Raw genomic sequence first — 19,969 nt, 5'->3', positions numbered from 1 at the left:
TACCTGCGTCCTTTTTTAACGATTCGTAATTGTGATTGCTCAAGTCTTCCTCATCCTCTGTTTGGCTGAGGGAGTTTATCGAGTTTGACCTGGATCGTCTGGGTGACCCGTCACCTTCTCCCACTTCTGCAGGCTGCAAGAAGGCCGTGTGGACATCTTGTATGTGCGCTTTGAGCTCATCGTTTGACTCTGCACGGAAATCACAGCCATCGCACTGCAGCACTTCCATCGCTTAGGACTCCCTGGAAAATCAGGGAAACCTGGTTAGGGACAGAAAGAAAAGAAAGGGGTAAGAGTACAGAAACACATGCCTTACAGCAAACATTTGGAAAGGAAATTTTACAGCGTCGTATTTCACAGAAGGTCAAAAGCAATCTAAAATTCTGACAAGGCAGAATTCAACAGAAGAATCTTTCTTTTTTTGGCGAGTGGTCAGTCTGCTCCAAGAACAATAGCTGAGGAGGGATTATGGGCTGATTTGTTCCATTTTTTTATTACCCAGGGATAAGCCTCAGCTGGAGCACACCAATGGGCCTTGGTATTTACATCAGCATGTTCCATCAGATTGCATCAAGCCCTTCTGAAATAAGATTGAGTGAATCCGCCGAGGGATGAGGAACGCTCAGGCTTCAGAGATACAGTGCAAACACAAAGGATTATGGGGCAGGCCGTCACTTGGAGGTGGCATTATTATGTCCCGTGACCTAAGAGCACCCGGCAACCCTACCAATCAATGAGCTGAAACAAAGTATGATTCCGTCCCTGATCAATACTTTTTCATTAATACTCGCACCACTGCCAAAATTCAGCACATACACATGCTTGTCTGTGCACAAATCCCTGCTGTATTTGGGAATATTGCAATATTTCATTAGATTGCACTGAACATGTTCATAAACCAATAAAACGTTTCCATGAAAATCTACAAACTGAGCCAGAAATTACAGAGAGTATGTTAGGAGCATATGATTTGAATAAAACTAATTCAACACTAACCTCATGTAAACCTTACATGCAGAAATACACATAAAACCACAACTGCTGCTTTTCTCTACAATACCAAGCAACATGTTTTTCTTTCATCATGGGTCGTTCTCAGTCTGATCTGTGTGGCAAGGACATGAATATTAGCATGAACTCAACAACAGGAATCCATTTAGCACAATACCAGCTCTGCAGATCTGAAAGCCATCAACACAAACCAGAATAAATCTTCAGCCTTGGCTGGCTCTCTCACCAGGACACATTTTGCGGGTGATTTCTGCAAGAAAAGGCCTCAATGTCAAGGCCAGTGTTATATGGGTTCAGTGCAACGCTACACATTAGAGAAAGCCTTGAATGCTGTATATAAAAATACTCTACTTGGATCTTAGTAATTCTCAAGGCATAATAGACCATTTTGTACCGCTTTTAAAGGATAAATGAATTTCTAATCAGTGATTGCACTCTTAATTCATAAAGGGAGCAAAATACTATCAAAGACCAGCAATTGTTATTAAAATACGAGAAACAAAAGCATACAGTTATCATAGAACACATGTGCTTAAAAATATGATGCAAAATAAATTTCACTGTTCCTATATTGCACAAACATCATTTCATGCAATTCTAAAAGCACAAAAAAATGATAGTCTGCTTTCATCAAAATCTAATAAAAACCTTTCTACTGATGTAACCAAGTCCGTGCATTTGGGTAAAAATAACCCTGATGAATATTAACCGACTTGGTGCAATCAAATCCTGATAAATACAGCTAAGGGTTGCACTTGATTTCGATATTCCACTTTAGATAACATGTACCTTTGCAACTACATGTCACTCTCATTAGAGTATTAATAGACTGTTAGTTGAATCATACTTGATACATATAGTTAAATGTCTACTAGTAGATATTAAGCAAACAGTCTAGTAATACTCCAATGACTGCTAGTTTACCTAAAGTCAACCACATTTCCAAAGTGAAATATTAAAATAAAGTGTTTTTCCTTACATTATTTCTACTTCATCCAAATGATAAAAATACTTAAAAGAAAGCAATATCACACCATGTCTGCCAAACAGTGCCGAGTTAAGCATCAGTGCTTATGGGTTTAATATTTAAGGGTTAAAACCCATCAGATTGGCACATGCAGTAGTTATACAGACACTAGCCTGAAAACAGGTTTCATGGCTGAATGGTTGGAATTCCTGATAGATGAGAAGATTTCTTGTCGAGAATAAAGACATCTGAGCTCTCACACCTATGTCTTATCACCTGTGGCCTCAAACCGCAAAAGCAGACGCCAGTTTCAACCTTCATTCGCAACAACACTGCCAGTGTGTCCCAGGGCAGGTCTGGCCATTGTCTCTCGAGGTCGAGTTTCAGCTCCACCCTGATGTGTTCTAGAGGAACTCACAGCAAACTTACACCCATCTCGACGGCACTACCTGGACAATCCATAACGTCTGGTCGAGGATGAAAACAAAAATGCAAAAATAGCAGACATAAAACAGAAATCGCAGGCTTCCAGGCTAATGGGGTGAAATTTGTGAAGCTTTCATGTGCGTGGCGCGGCTCTGACAGTCACTGAGCACCACAGATCCTTTGAGCTTCAAGGGCAGCCATTTTAAGAGCAGCAATGTGTGCTGAGGTGTTCAGGCAGAGCGTAACATGGACTCACAGATCTGATCCTCTCGCTGCCACTGGAGAGCAGCTGACAGAAATCTATCTAGCAGATGTAACGCACCCAAAACCTTCAGCCTGCACAGCTCAGCAGAAGCACAGGGAAGAAAAAACCTTCTGGCGTGCCAGCCTGAGCTCAGCCTGTCATATTTTCAACATCTTGGGATTTAAAAAAACATATCACATTTTACATGCGGCAGAAGCTTTTACCCAAAGTGATTTACAGAGTATCCGAAGGTGTGCAAAGGCTGAAGACTTTGCCACATTAGACGCTGCTCAAAAAACACCTTTACTATTCATATATAACTGTGGAAACCTTTCCAAGATGTTAGAAGAACCTACCAGAAGTGAATAAAAACCTTTCATCAAAGTTGTCCTTAAACCTAAAAGTGTTCTTGTCTTAAGACAACAATGATGACCATTTTCAAAATCTCCAAAATCCACTATATTTTCTCCAAGACTTTAGAGACTTAAAAATGGTACACAGGTGTATTCGGGACAAAGCAAAGGATGGACGCACCAAATACTGATGTGATAAATAATTCACATAATCCTTTATGACAGTACTTTCAGAAACAAACAAACATCTCTCTTAATGACACAATAAAGCACCAGAACAAAAAAACGTGAAATTACGAATTTAACCTATGATCTTGGTGTTGGGAGTTCTGCTGGTGTTGGCACCGCATTGTGCTTCAATGTGATATTAAAAAAAGATCTTTTAAATATCTGGATCTGGCAGAAGCTTTTACCCCAAAGTGATTTAAAGAGCATCCAAAACTGTGCAAGTGGACTGCTGGGCTAAAGACTTTGCCACATTAGATGCTTCTCAAAAACATTTATATAAGATTATGGAAACTTCTCTAAGACGTTAGAAGAACATACCAGCAAACTTTCTTAAAAATGGTGCATAGATGTATTCGAGACAAAGCAAAGGATGGATGCACCAAATATTAATGTGATAAATAGTAAATGCTTCCCAAAAAACACTTTTATACACTAGTCAACATTTGAAGTGTATCAAAACCTTCCATCAACGTTGTCCTAAAACCTAAAAGAGTTCTTGTCTTAACTTTTTCGATTCACTTCAAATGCTATATTTGACTGTAGAAATTTCTCCAGCAACTTTCTTAAAAATTGTGCACAGGTGTATTTGGGACAAAGCAAAGGATGGAGGCACTGAATATCAACATGATTAATAAATAACTCACAAACTATACAAGCAGGGCCCAAAGTTCACGCAGTACTGTACCTTGGCGACTGATGATTCTTCCAAGCATCTTAAAAGCACATTAAAGTAAAAAACCATAAAGAACTGTGTTAAAACAAAGGTTTCTGTCAAGCATGTAATGTGTCAAAGAATCACAAGCTCTACTGGTTTTCTTGTGTAAAAAAAAAACCTTTAGACCTTGCATTTTCCCCAATTTACTGTAAAAATGAGATACGGCAACATTTTTCCAATACTTCAACTCGAAATAACTTTACCTGTTTAATTGCGTTTTTTAAGTTAAACAAGATTCAACTAGACGAGATGTGTTAAAAATGTCTTCACAGCCAATCTGTTCACAAACTAAAACTCGAGTTCAAGTTAAATCAAGAGAATTTTCCACTTCCCTCGTCTGTTTTTAAACCTGAACCTTACATTAACGTCTTCATTTCTCTGCTCAACACTAAATTCAAAGACATTTGGTCACCGTGACCCTAAACCAGACTATCTGCACCAAGCTTTCTCAAGACTAACTAGTTTTATCTGGTTGACTTTGAGCATGGACAGAGTCAAGAGTCTCTCACGTCCTCAAAACGAGCTCAGAGGAACTAAAGCTTCACGAGGGGGTCTAAAAATGCAAAGCATGCCTGAACTTCCCTCTTTCAGTGCTCACAAAACATCTGCAGCCTTGGGCTAAGAATGAGGAAGACGAGAGAGCGATGGGAAAAACTGGACACCTGCGAGACCTTTCAATCCCAACGCTACCAGATTCCAAAGTCTACTGATGTTTGTTAATCACCAACCGGCCAGAGAAACGTGACCAAAGATTACACTCTTCCTAAACGTTCACGTTTCACCAGAAACATCTCATCAGCTCTCATGAACAAATAATGACGCCCTGATTAACAGCGTTTTCAGCTAATTAATTGAAGAGCGGTGTCTGAAGAACAATTTATACAGTTAAACCAAACAGCCAGGAACTAGTATTAATATTTACCCTGATTATTACAAATAGATCTTGTGCATTAAGAGTCGTTAATGATGAAGTTGCTTGAGGACTATTTAATCGCTCAGAGCTCTAGTAATTCTGAAGAAGCAGGCTGCAAGAGTTTAACTCTTAAAATGCATCTGGGTCCGTTTTAACCGAGAAGAGACACATAATTTAAAAAAATAAAATTGAATTTTTTAGCACGAAACTGATCAGATGCTTCAAGATATATATTTTTTTACATTTTTTAAGTTACTGTTTTTTTGGCCCGGGTGTGTATGGTTTACCGTTTCCCAGCAGCAGAAGTCAGCTGAGTTAACTTCAAGAGCAGTGAACGGAAATGTATATTTTTTGCATTCCCCTTTGTGTAAAGAGCAAAAGAAAAACTCGATGTTGTAAAAAAAAGGAACATTAGAAACACCCTTGCATTAGTGTTAACCAGTTTTCTTTAGTTGTTTTGTAATTTGAAGCAAACGTGATATAACACGTAGTGTAGTGTAGTGTTATAAAGTGCACATACATTTAAACAAAAAAAATAATAAAAATTGCACGATGCTGATGAGCGTGAAAAGGGTCTATTAGGTGTCAAAAACCTTTTCTTTGCATCTCACGCCCTTTATGACTGAATTTAATTGATAAACCTGCATTATGTGCATCTACTGAGGAACCAACGCAGCTCACTTTTTCAATCTAAAGGGAGTCATTTTTATGAAATACCTTACTTGAAATTTCAAAGTTTTTGTTTTACATTTTTTTTTACATATTAATATATATGAGTATATATAATATACATAACTTTTTCAGAAGTTGTTGATCGGACACAATATGGCTTTTAGTGAAAAGCGTGCAGACCCAGAATGTAGAGATTTGGAGTACACTGCGGGGGTTAAACACGAGCGTGGACAGCAGTAGATATTTCCTCAAATACGTTTCTCTCTTCGCATTCTGAAGAAGATACAGGAACTGAAGACCAGCTTCTTTCACTTCGATCTTTAGCGTGCGGTTTGGAGCATGTGCGTCGAGCTCTGCAGGACGGCCTGTTATATAAGCTTATGGAACACATTATGTAAAACACACGACAGGGTCGATCAACAGATTTCTGCCACATAAACCTCACTGGAGCAGGACCAGAGATGTCAAAACTACTGCCACTTCAGTTGAGACGCCCAAATAAATCAAGAAGAGCAGAGAGCCAGCAACTTAACTTGATCTGGGTTTATTTCTAGTGTAACTTGACAAAAAAGTTTTCATTCATCGTTTCAGAGGTTATTTTTTATTTACCGTTTAATACAATGCAGACTGTTGCAAAGTCTTTAGGAGTTATTTAAGTAAAAATAGTAGAATTTAGAAATAGTGTAGTTCAGTAATTGAATGTTATATATATATATGTTGTAATTAAATCTGTTCACATCCAAAATAAATGTTTTTGTGTACATAATATATTTGTGCATGTGTATATATAGATAAGCATGAATATATTTATGAATTTTTTTATTGCAGTTTTACTTAATTTAGCACATAACTAAATTAAATGTCATTTTTTTATATATTTCATGGATTTAAAAAAAACTACTTTAATAGCACATTACTAGTACACTTCTATTATCCCAGAAACAGAATTATACTCAAAATATTCCCTAAAAAGGACTGAAGCGCAATGATCTAAGAGACCTTCTGTCTTCTCCGGAACATAAAACTGATATTTCGAAGAACCAAACAACACTGGGCTCTTTGAGTTACATTTTATGGATGTTTTATGCTGTTCTTTTGCCAATAGAATGAAAGTCAAAGGGGTCCAGTGTTATATCTCTTTTTATGTTCCATAGAAAATAAAAATATGTTTGTAACAACATGAGGGTAAATAAATGGCAGAATTGACATTTTAAGGTGGTCTGTCGCTTTAGAGAGCCACTACAAACAAATCAACATGTATGAAACATCACCTAAAGGCTTGAACACATGAAGAGACGAGCCCTGAAATCATCTCTTTTCTGAAGAACACTTCCTAAAGCATGCTCCGAGAGCTATTTTGGGTTGAATCGGGAATGGTGCCCTCTTTGAGCACACAAAGGTTACGCAAGCAACCGAAATAACCCTGGACTGAGGGTTCGTGCCTTCTAAAGCTGGAGAACGCTACAGAAGCCTTTTGCTCGTGAGAGGCCCGAGAAGAAGAGGAAACGCTCTCATGTTCTCCCTTACAGCAGGAGAAAGAGCTCCGCTGACCTCTAGTTCCTCAAAGCGCTCGGTCATGTGCCTTCCCTCAAATGAGGAAGAAGTCTGAGATGATTCTCATGATAGAGCTCGGTCAAAGATCTCAGATGAGATCAGACACACGCGACCGGTTCCTGTTCTCACTAGACTTTCCTGATAAACCAGATTGAACAGAAACGCCACGAGTTACACGTAACGACGACTCCAACCGTTCACAACATCACATCTACAAAAGAGCCTTTGAAGAATTTTCCACGTTTGACTTCACAGGCTCCTAAAATAATACCCACACACTACTCTTCTGTTCACTAAAATGTGATTATTCAAATAAAAAATAGTGTATAAATTCAGAAATATTATTCTAATGTAAAACATCTGTTTTCTCTGTGAATGTGTGTTAAAGTGTAATTTATTTCTGTGATTTTTAGCACCATTACTCCAGTCTTCAGTGTCAAACGATCTTAAGATAACCTGATTATCATATTTTTGATGAACTACAAAAGTCTGAGGTGAAATTAAGGATTAAGGTTATTTTCAACATAATAATCAGAAATGTTTGTGGATCAGTAAATCAGTATCAGTATTATGATTTCTGAAGATCATGTGACACTGAAGACTGGAGTAATGATGCTGAAAATCAGAAATAAATTACACTTTAACACATATTCAGAGAAAAAACTGTTATTTTAAAGTGTAAAAATATGTCATAATTTTACTGCACTTTTCATCAAATAGTTCAGGCTTGGTGAGCAAAAGAGACTAAATCAATAAAAAAAATCTTAATTATTCCAAACATTTAAGGTTTTATATTTTAATCTTATGTTCAAACACAACACGATTTAAGAAACATGCAAAGATCTTAATCAAACACAAGAACGCCGTAAAAGCGTCTCACCAGACGAATCAATACTCTTCACATTACTCGACTGTTTCCCGACGTTCATATCAACAGATGTGAGATCTTCTGGAGTGATGCGCTCATAATCTTCTTCCTCCATCCAAATCATTGGCTTTTATGTTTCAAAGCAAATCCCTTCCAGGAAGCATATGGCAGCAGAAATAGGTCAGCCATTAACAAACCAACATGAAGCTTCTGAGACGCATCCAACACAAGCCGTTCCCAAGAGTCGATTTAAGACCCGCTAACCCCTTCTGCAAAAACACGAGCATTATTCTCCACGAGTGAGACAATCAAGCTCCCCTGAGAGACTCCTCTCTTTATAAAACACATAGTAATGGACTCATATATCAGAAATATCACAGGAGAAGCAGAAAACAGCACAGATATGATTCTGCTTCTGAACAACAGCTCCATAAACCAGCAAATACTGAGACATTTAGAATTAATCATATGAATCACAATGAATCACTCATTAACGAATCAGTGTCTCAAACAAATCAATTAAATGAATGAGTAGACTCAAAGACTTGTTTATTTTCTGAAAGAATCAGTGCTGAACAAATCATTTGAAACTCAATGATGATCATTTGTTTGATTTCTCTGAATGAATCTGTGTATTGACCAAATCGATTAATGATTCAATAATTCAATAACCTATTCATAAAAACAGACAACTGTTTCTTTTCAGAAAGAATCGCAGTGAACAAACTGCTTGAAAAAATAATTAAATGATTCATAACAGTCACTTTTTTTTTACTAATTTCTGAATGAATCAGTTTTCAATGAATCAGTTGGCCGAATGACTCAAACATTCACTGATACAATGTGACCATTTTTTTAACATTTGTGTATATGATTTAATTTCACAATGTCAAATAAGATGCGCCTAAAACAGTCAAACTTCAACAGCACAGAGAAATATATATAATAAAATATATATATGTGTGTGTATATATATATATATATATATATATATATATATATATACACACACATACATACAGTGATTTGCTTTATATATATGTATATATATATATATATATATATATATATATATATATATATACATAAAAATACAGTTCTCAGCGTCTGATTTTTAGTAGGTACTTTACATTGGACAAAAGCTGTTTAGATCCATAAAATGATCTTCAGACTAATATGTGTCTTCAGCAAAACAGCTCTATTTGTAGAAATAGACAACGGTCCAAATGATCAATTTTTCTTTTATGCCAAAAATCATTAGGATATTAAGTAAAGATCATGTTATTTTTGATTGGTAATATGCATTGCACCCTCATATTCCAGATTCTCAAATATTGTCCTATCCTAACAACCAGACATCAATGAAAATATTATTTATTCAGCTTTACACGGTGTACCTTTAATGTTTTGTGCTCCAGAGTCACAATTACGAAAAAAAGAGCGGTTCTAAGAAGTGTTCCCTGAAAGGCTCTTGGGGAAGCAGAAAATGGTTCTTCTATGGAGTCACTGCAACAAAATCTTTATAATAATGAGTGCAGAAGCAGACAGCAGGGATCAGTGATGTTCAGCTGAAGCTTCTCAGAACAGTGCGGCTGCGGTTGAAGAGTCACCTCGCTCCACTGATCCTGACTGAATTATCTCCTGCATCAACGCTAGCGACTCCATTTCACAGCTGACACTGGTCATCCACCATTTTGTGCTCCTCAGATCTTCCTGACTCTTCAAAACCCTCTGGCCTTTTCTCAAGAGACCTGCGTCACACGAGAACCGAGACCTCAACCAGCTTCCACGACTAAATCACGCTTGAGATCCGACGTCTCCTGAAACAAACGGCTCACAACCTCAGCAACATCTCAATAGAGAACTCAATATCTGGTAGACGTCTCATTCAGGTTTGTGTGTTTTAGGAGAAACATTGTTTGAGTTGATTCTGCAACACCATCAAGACTCGAGAACTAATGCTGGGAGATACGGAAAAGAAAAGAAAAAATCACCGTTCTTTGACTTTTAGAAAAAAGCGGCAAAATGTTAAATTCGAATAAAATCCAAAAAAATCATCCAGAGTTGAGAAGTAAAATATCAATGCTATTGCAAAACATCACAAAATAATTCAAGCATTATTTACACAGAAAGAATGTTAAAAACTTTTCACGCATGTATTTAACAAATAACGACGGCAAGTATTGAAATAAAGAGTAGCATGACTCAAATAGTATTTTATTGTAAAGTGTACTCCAGAAACCCTTGAGAATCTGTGTATTTGATCGACATGCTTCAAATAAAACCACAATGTGCATCGAAGAAATGTCTCGTAATTAACAAAAAAACTTATAACCAAAGACACGATCTCAGCCCTGCATTATTGAAAAAGACATACTTCATCCTCACTGAGCTTCAGTAATTGCCGGCCTCAGGCGTGGGAACGTTTAATCTAATGATGATGGATGAAACTCTTGGAGATCCTCCACTCAACAAGGTCACGCTTTCCACAAGCACTTTAACACCAAAAAGAACGTATAGATATTTCACTTGCGTGTTGGATTATGGTGGCTAACGTGTGTTCTTCACCCAAAAACAGTGCCGTCATTTACTCAAACATTGGGCATTTCAAAAGACTTCTGCATATTAATGCAGTGACTGGCTACGAGAAACATGCTGCATCATCTGACATGAAGCACAAAGTGTCTTTCACATCAAACATGCACGAAAATGCATGGGATTTGAGAGCAGTCCTGGAAGAGAATTCAGTTTCTTTCGTCTGCTGAACACAAAAGTTAATGGCGTCCAAAACGACACTGATTTTCATTGTATGGAAATAAAACCACAAAACACAAATATCTTCTTTTGTTTTTAACGATGAAAGTAAATCATACAGGTTTGAAGGACGCGAGGAAGAATAAATGAAGAATTTGTGGGTTAAAAGATCTTTTAGAGTGATCAAAGACGATGATCTCTATGATCTCTAAATGTAAATGTCCTGAGTTATATTAGCTACACCTCAAAGCTTTAAAACACAACTTCCAAGAGTTGTAGAGTTATTTTAGTATCCTTTAATTTTTTTATTACAATATTGTGAATTATTTTAATATGCCTATTTTTAGTTTGACAGAAAATAAGACTAAAACAGAACAAACCACAAATTTACTTTCATAGAACTGGTCTCTAGTAAATTATACTACACTGCACTATACTCTACTACACTACACTCGGCTATACTTTTTACTACACTACGCTGTGCTCCATTACGCTGTATTACACTGCAAGGCACTATACAGAACTATACTGCACTACTACATCACAATACTATACTACACAATACTGTATAATGCACCATATTACACTACTCTGCACTACACTATATTGCACCACACCACACTACAGTACTCTACACTATACTTCATTGCACTAAACTATATTGCACAACATAACACTGCTCTGCGCTCTACTACACTAAACACACAAATCTATCCTGCACTATATTACACTACTCTGCCCTATACTATATTTCCCTGCACCAGACTATACTATACTATACCATCCTATGCTGCAATGCACCACACTCCACTATACTACACCACTCTGGCCTGTATTATACTTCACCACATTACAATAAACTATACTACACCGCACTACTTTACACCATACTATACTTCACTACGCTGCACCGCACTACACTATACAAACTTTGAGGGTCGAGAGGGCAAGATGCTACAAATAGTGTCATTAAACAAAGTTACTGTACAAATGTTCACGCTTCAGCATCCAATGAGGCCATCAGAGCTTTGGGAGCGACTGTAAGAGGAAAAGAATGAAACGCTCAGGACCAAAACACTGGAAAATAACCAGGAAGCGTTTTCCCTCAGGAAACCTTCAGTTCCAATTCCGCTGCTCTCTTTCTGTCTTTGGCCTGATTCGGGCCGTTTTCTCAAGCCAATGAGTGTTACCATCAAACCGCATAGAACATCAAAGCGTGAAGACACGCTCGACCAAAGACAAGAGATGTTCTTCCATTTGGATCTCCTAATGAAGGACTATTCCCAGCTGAAGGACAACAAGAGCCTGGGAGGATTTGGAGCAAATACTGATTTGACTAAAAATCAAGTGTTTACTGAAGAAACAACCTCGTTTGAAACGAGTCCTCTGCAGCACAGCGTTCTTCTAACAGACACACTGCATGCTGTGCGTGTCACTAAAATCACGTCCACAAAGGCAAGAACACGTCTGAGATTGCATTAAAAAACTAATGTTTACAGCAAATAATCATCAGTGCATAGAAAACAAAACTTTGCTACTTTTAAAAGCCGTAATTATGAACTACAGACACTTCGGAATAGGGGTTGGAGAAAAAAACATTCCGAGACGCATCGCGATTCTGAATATTTCCAGATCTATTCTAAGCTTCTTTTGTGTTTTAAAACACACAATCAGTTATGTTTTCAGAGCAGGACGAAACATCTGATGTGCATTAGTGTGAATACAGCCACTATAATCTCAAACTACAACAATGAAAAACAACTATTGTCTTTAAACTTTCGGGTACTCAACTTATTTTAAATTGTTTTAAAAAGTAGCCTGTAATGCTGTAAACTGAGAATGTGATATTCTCCTGGTTTGAGCCGTCTCAACTGAAAATATGTTAGAGTCATTGTTCTGCGTCAAGATGCACATCCGTAAGGTTTTGGAGAATATTGTAAAAGTTGCTTAAGCATCTTAATTTAACTAATCCACATTTGTGAATCCGGGCCATTGAGTTAATAATGTTAATCGTAACTGAACTGAATTGCGAAACCAAGATTCACATTCACACTTTTAAGATGGCAGTACTGAAATTCAGATATTCCAACTACAAACAACAAGCATAGAAACGCCAATGTTGTAAAGATGAATTTGGTCATTGGGGAAAAACATAGATCAAGAATCGTTTTCTGATCGTGATTCGGTGAATCAGAATCAAATCGGATCATGAAGTGATTCCCACTCCTACTTCAGAATAAATCTTGGAGTAAATGTGTGTTTGTTTCCATTATGTTTCAGCGTGCTGCTCCGATCCAAAACCACTCACAAGGACATTTATAATGTTATTTTTCAAATAAATGCTATACTTTTCAACTTTCTATTCATCTGTGAATCCTGAAAAACGGTTCTAAAGTGACACTCAAGAGTGCAGAAAATTTAAGTTTGATCACAGAAATAAATGACAGTTCATCAAATATTCACATAGAAAACAGTTCTTTTAAAGTTATAATAACATTTCATCATGGTGCTGCATTTTAGATCGAATAAACGCAGTCTCTGTGAGCTTCTTTAAAAAACAAAAGAATAAATCTCACCGACCACAACCTTTTGAATGCTAGCGTATTTTATTAATCTCACGTTATGATTGTAAAGGTTACATGATCTGTAATGCTGGAACGAGCCACCACGGCTTTTTTCTTTCAGTTGTGTTGAAAATGCAGTAGAGTACAGGAAGTACAGAAAGAATACAGGAAGAACCAGTTACTAACCATTCACTAACCAGAAAGCGTAATGATTCCGCATGTCAACTCGCGACAATAACAGCATCTAAAAAAAGTGCATGTTGACTGACGAGAAAACTGAAGAGTAAACATACTAAGAATACTATGAAGGCTCACGCAAGAAAAGCCATGTCCGTGGAGCTGAAGGATCTCAAACAGACACACTCCAGAAACTCACTTCTATAAATAGCACCACAACATGCCAATGTCCAGGCAGTCTCCAGAGAGTCCATACGTCTCGGTTTGACTCGACCAAACGCTCTTGTAGCCACGCGTCAGAAAGACGAGCGACCCATTAATATTAACTCACCGACGAGAGCTTCCTTCCCTCAAACTTCTTCAATATTTAATCAGACTTGGACACTGGCACCTTCGAGCCGAGCGGATCTGCGACAACACGCTGCTGTTCGCTCTCAAAGGACGCCTTGTCCTGCCTCTGAGCTCGGCCTCTATAGGAACAGAGCCTTCTACAGAACGCCGAATGATTCCAGACACATCTGCAGATCCAGCAGAAGCACAGAGCCTCGGATACTGCTGGATCATCAGAGAACAGAACACCCAACCACCATTCAGATTTACACATCATCTGAAAGACGGCAGTCTCTGAACGTCTGGAACCTGAGGGAGCGAATGAATCGAAATATTGAGAAAATCCAAATGAAGTTCTCAGCGATGCATATTACTAATTAAAAATGACGTTTTGATATATTTATGGTAGAAAATGTACGAAACGTCTTCATGGAACATGATCTTTACTTAATGTCCCAATGATTTTAAGATTAGATTTTAAATGGATCATTTTGACTTCATCCTAATCATTATTATCAGAACTGTTGCACAGTACTTTTGTGGAAAGAGTGATGCCTTTTATTTTTCAGGATTCGCGAATGAACAGAAAGTTCAAAAGAGCAGCATTTATTTGGAATAGAAGCCTTTTGCAACATATTTTATGCGATTTAGTGCATCCTTGATGAATAAGAGTTTTTCAACTTCGGAAAAAATATCTGAACTAATGTTGTGCAGCAGAACTGTTTTCAACACTGATAATAATTAGAAATGTTTCCTGAGTAAATCAGTATATGATAATGATTTCTGAAGATCAAGTGACACTGAAGACTGGAGTAATGATGCTGAAAATCTGAAATAAATGACACTTTAACACACATTCACAGAAAAAACAGCTGCTTTACATTAGAATCATTGTGATCAGAAAAGACATCTTAATTATTCTTATATTACGAGTGTAAATGATATAGTTATTCTAGTTTCTATACATCACTTCTGCGGACGCCTGTTTGAGAAACGTGTCTGAATGAGCAGTTGTGTAAGTTTCTGAAAACTCTCGAGGAGAAAACTCTCGCAGAAAAGTTCATCTCGTGCTCTCAGAAGACGTTCTGGACCAGATTTCAGACTGAGGAACCAGCAGAACCGAGAAATCCTTCTGAAGGATTCGCCAGAAGAAACGATCTTCGTCTTTAAACAGAAACTCAATGATGAAAAAGTACTGTATTACTTATTACTTATTTGTTTTGGTATACATAACCGGTTTAATCACGATCATGTATTGCTTTAAAACAATCGCATCCAAAATATGTTTTTGTTTACATAATATATGTGTGTACTGTGTATATTTATCATGTATATATATTTAAGAAAAACGTGATATATGAATATAAATATATCAGTGCTGTAAAACGATTAATATTAATTGTATACAAAATACGTTTTTTTTTTGCATATTTGTGTGCATATTTATTACATATATATAAACACACACACACATACAGTATACATTTTGAGAATATTTACATGCCTATATTTAAATGCATATAATTTATATATTTAATAATAATAATAATAAGCATGCTATTATTTTTTTTATCCACAGCACACGTGCATATATTACGCAAACTAAAACTTTTATTTTGGATGAAGATGCATCACAGGACTAGGGTATATATTTACATGCATTGTATTTATAGCAGTGTTTGTTGGAAATATTGCTCTTTAAACCACTAGGTTTGTGCTATTTCTATTAAAACACACAAAGTGTGCAGCACATCTAATTATTACGTAAATAAACGCAGCACCCGAGGCAGTGTTTCTAGCGTCCAGCAGAACCTTATATAACGTATGGCTTCTTCAGATAAGACTGAATGTGTGTGAGACTCCAGAAAGACATGCATCACGTCAAGAAAGCGTCCACTGGACCATTTCAATTGGCTTTTGTGTGTGTCACTCCTCTCTCTGTCGGGCCGCCCGAGGAACAACTCTAAACTTCAGCGAGTTTCTGCCTCGTCCCGCTGAAAGGTCCATTTTGTAGCTCGGATCACTCGACCATCAAAATGGAAGCCCTTCAGCTGCCTGCAACGAGCAGAGTCCTTAAAAACAATCTGAAACGCGGCGCGCTTCTCCTGCAGGAAAGCATTCAGTCAGCCGTGATCTCACGTGCATCCTAAGATACCAGCTTCAGGAGAAGCGTCTGAGATAGCACGTCTACCGAGGAGAAGCTAAAACGCACGGACAATGAGAGTCATTAGGGTGACCCGAAGAAAGCCGAAGATGGCCCGGAGCCTCGGGACTCTCCAACTTATTAATAACACAAGCAGCCTTTGACATTCAAAATTATTCAAATGAAATCAGCACATTACTCCGTGCGCACAAACAGCCACGGCCTGGAAAACCTGCGCGAGATCAGAGTTCACCTGACCCGCCATTCATTACAATAAAAGTAAAAAAACACTGCGATTACCCGAACAGTCCAAATAGAAGCGCTGGGTTGGTTTTCCACCAAAATACAGAAATCAAAACAATCTTATTATTACCGTTAATAACCGATGTAATGTGAAAGTGCTAGCCTATTAGTTTTAGCCTTAAAAACTCAATTTTTATTTTGTTTAACATTGTATTATTTCGAATAAAAAATGTACGTTTAAAACAGTGCTGTCGAATGATTAATCGCGTTCAAAAAGGTTTTTGTTTAAACGCGTGAGCCGGAGATCGCTGCGCAATATCGTGTTCGGTTTTCGGACGATTTATTGCGTGGTTTGTCGCTGATCTACGGTTCTGTGCGTTTTCTGCCGTTTCTTTTGAAAACAGCTGATTTACAGCTAATCGAAAAACCGGCTTTACAATTTATGCCACATATAAATATATTTAATAAAAACTAATTTAATGTGTGTGCATTTATAAATACATAATAAATGCACACGCACATATACTACGTAAACTAAAACTTTTACTTTGAATACGATTAATCGCGATCAACCGTTTGACAGGAGCAACTGAAAATAATACTATTACTGGTAATCATCACGGTAACCATAAATGATTATTATTGTTATTTTATAGCCTCTTACATAATTAGAATCACACACAAAGAAAAGGCATTTTAAAACGCAATTAGATTTTTATCCTCAAATTAAACGATTTTATTCTGTTAAAACTTTTATTTTTGTAACTTAAAACTTAAAGCTGCAATGTGTTCGATTGTTTTGATGAATTAATAATGAAAGCAACCTATTTTTGCACTGTGTTCATTTAAATATATGTATTTTATAATGCGTTGCATCGTTTTAGTAGCACTTTACAATAAAAGTGTTAACATTAATGCGTTAACTAACATTAACAAACACTAAACAATGCATTTATTACACTATTTAACCGTCTTTGTTAAAGTTAATAAAAATACAGTCACTTATAGTTATTTCATGTTAGTTCACAGTGCATTAGCTAATATTTACAAACACATCGTGATTTTAATAATGCATTAGCACAGGCTGAAATGAACTAAGATTAATATACGCTGTGGAAGTATGGTCAATTCTAATTGATGTTTTTAACTAATAAATATTATTGTACAGTGTTTGTTTTTAATTGCATTCAATTCGTGCATTATTTGGATTGATGCATTTGTGAAACTTTTTCGTGATATCATAATATAACCATAACATTACAAAACGCTGCTTTAAATGTGGAATAAAGTCAACAGGTACGTCTGTTCTGAGCCCTAGAGAGCTCCATGCTGTCTATATAGGGCTCATGCGAACATGTTTGATGTTTCTTGGTTAATTAAACAAAACCCTAATAAACCAGAACACTCATATGTACGCAGGTGAAACACAAAACTCTACACAAATGCATTAAATCGCTGCTCACTAGGGTTTGGAACAGCTCGTGTTTATCAAGTCAACTTCACCCTCATTGGTTTATCATTAAAAATAGATGATGCCTTTGTGTCTATCCATTGGTTTTCTGTGTCCAACACGACAAAGAGACAATAAAGCTTCGCTGAGAGTCATAAACACAAACTTTCACACACACCATCTACAAATCATCAACGAACCGGCGGACGAAAATACTACAACAACGCCAAGCGTTATCCAGCAAACACTCTTTAGTGGAGTGTTTTACCGAAAGCGTTGGGATTGGAAGTGCTTCTCCAGCGAGCTGAACAGACTGGATCTTCACGAAAAGTGGGTCAGCGGTGAGCTTGAACCATGAGCCATCGCCGTGTGCTCAACAGTTGCATAAGACGGCTTTTAGCTTTTCCAGGTCAGACGCTCGACCAGATCAAAGTCATTACAGTGAAAACGCACGCATACTCCCCTAAAACCCATCCGAGAGCTGGGAGAACTTGGACGAACGGCTTTCAAAGACAAACCAGAGCATCGCTGCATGCAAATACACGCTTTTTGTTGCATTCGGTCACCGGTGAAAACATTACAAAGAATGATCTCACTCGCTCAGCCTCAATAAACCACAAAGAAGCTGCTTAGAAACATCAGACAGCAGCAGGCCCTTAAAAACAGCCAGTAACCTTCATCTGAGAGAACCTGTTTGCCCTGACATGGGAGACGTGCCACCATTTTGAGTTCCTCTGGCCTGCGTCTGTCGCATTGAGTGTGTGTGTGTGAGAGTGTGTGTGTGTGTAGCGCGCTGTCTTTGTCAGCGGGATTTCACAGTGGCCAGAGCGATTGCAGAAGGACACACACACACACACACACACACAGAGCCAATGGGGAAACAACCGCCTTTCACCAAAAAGCTTTGATGGTGTGCAACGCCTAACATGTCACAATCACACACACACGCACACATGTCACACATTATCACACCACAGCCAGACAAGTGCACAAATATCCCCCCTCACTTCCAAGCAGAAGCTTCAGATCTGCTCCCAAACGACACACAGGTGCATAAAGGCAGGCGCAGCCTATAGAAAGAAAAGTTCAGCATTCGCAAGTTCTACAGCCTTCAGCGTCCAACGCGTGCACGCGTCCACTAAAATGAAACCAAACTTAATTCGTGAGCCTGCGAGATCTTCTAGAGAAGTGCGCGAGGAGCGTCTGTAGGCCACCGTAGAACACGCTAAACTCCAAAAGCGGCTTCACCGCGGCGGAAAATACGGTCGCGGGGCAAACTTCGCGCAGAATCGAGTTAATAGAGAAAGAGGGGGAAAAAGTGCAGACGAGCGTGAAATGTCACCGAACGCGCGTCCAGCTCCATGCAGTGGCCAGTGGCAGCAGGAGAAAGTCAACCTTTGTTCTCCAGACTCCATTTTCTGGAGGAAGCCTCGGTGTCATTCTACACCTGCGGCGACGAACACCTGGAGCCCGTCGCGGGGAAACAACAAGGCTATTTCACGCCGCCACATTGTAGCACTCCGGTCACGTCACGGGAGCGTGGCGCGCGCGTTTGCACGCGTCGCGTCGCGTCCGTCTGCGACCGACCGACTAATGGACGCGGAGCTCCAAATCCGTGCAATGGCTTCCAGAGAAGCGCCCGGCGCGTTTGGCGCCTCGCCGCTCGGACGCGCTCGCAGGCGGGGGAAAACACGCGAGGGGCAACGCGTCAGCGCGCGAGCTCCAAGGTGCCCGTTTTTGAAGGATTCGCTCGGTTTGGGTCTGGGAGGCATTAAAAGCGCGTTTCCAGGTCGTTCCCGAAGCGCCTCTCCACGGATCCCGAGCTCCGGCGCGTTATTATGGAGCGTCAAGAGCGAGGCGAGATGTGGACGGTCGTGAAACCGAATACTCACGGCTGGATCCTGGATCTTCTGCGAACTTGTTCCCCGTCTAGAGCAGCAGGATGATCGCCATCTTCCCTCTCGCTTCTGCTGCTGCTTCTCCTCCTCCTCCTCCTTCTCCTCCTTCTTCTTCTTCTTCTCCTTCTCCTTCTTCTTCTTCTTCTTCAGTACGGCAGCTGCAGATGACCTGAGCTCCGGCTGTCTCTGAATAATGAGCAGCCTCAGAGACAAGGAAGACAATCTGCTAAGCAGGCAACACAAAGAAGTTTTGGAGTCTAGCAAGCACCAGAGGGTGCACAAGAGTTTGCGATGAGACAGTGAGACAGGAGGAAGGTCCACAGAGCCTCTCATGACTCCAGCAGTAATGGAGCTCAAACATGGAGCCCCTCACGGCGCTTATGACACGTTATGATGAGCCATACGACGAGGACGCGTCATTACCGCCCGCGCGCGCGTGTCTCCGGCGTGCGTTTCTTA

At 38.8% G+C, this 19,969-nt stretch overlaps 1 protein-coding gene across 3 annotated transcripts in view; it reads right to left on the bottom strand.

The window, feature by feature from the left end:
- znf462 (zinc finger protein 462) overlaps nt 1–19,639 on the bottom strand; it is a 39,639-nt gene extending 20,000 nt beyond the window's left edge. For all 3 annotated transcript variants that reach the window (XM_043234448.1, XM_043234451.1, XM_043234449.1), the window contains exons 1-2: nt 19,505–19,639; nt 4–260 (exon numbers count right to left, since the gene is read on the bottom strand). In XM_043234448.1, the coding sequence (XP_043090383.1) occupies nt 4–229 (226 nt within the window). In that variant the 5' untranslated portion in view covers nt 230–260; nt 19,505–19,639. The remainder of the gene's footprint in view (nt 1–3; nt 261–19,504) is intronic.
- Nucleotides 19,640–19,969: the final 330 nt, after the last annotated feature.

This window comes from Puntigrus tetrazona, unplaced genomic scaffold (assembly GCF_018831695.1).
Source record: "Puntigrus tetrazona isolate hp1 unplaced genomic scaffold, ASM1883169v1 S000001111, whole genome shotgun sequence".
Taxonomy (NCBI): Eukaryota; Metazoa; Chordata; class Actinopteri; order Cypriniformes; family Cyprinidae; genus Puntigrus; species Puntigrus tetrazona.
Note: the sequence above shows the minus strand (reverse complement) of the source record. Positions and strands in the feature narration are given on the sequence as shown.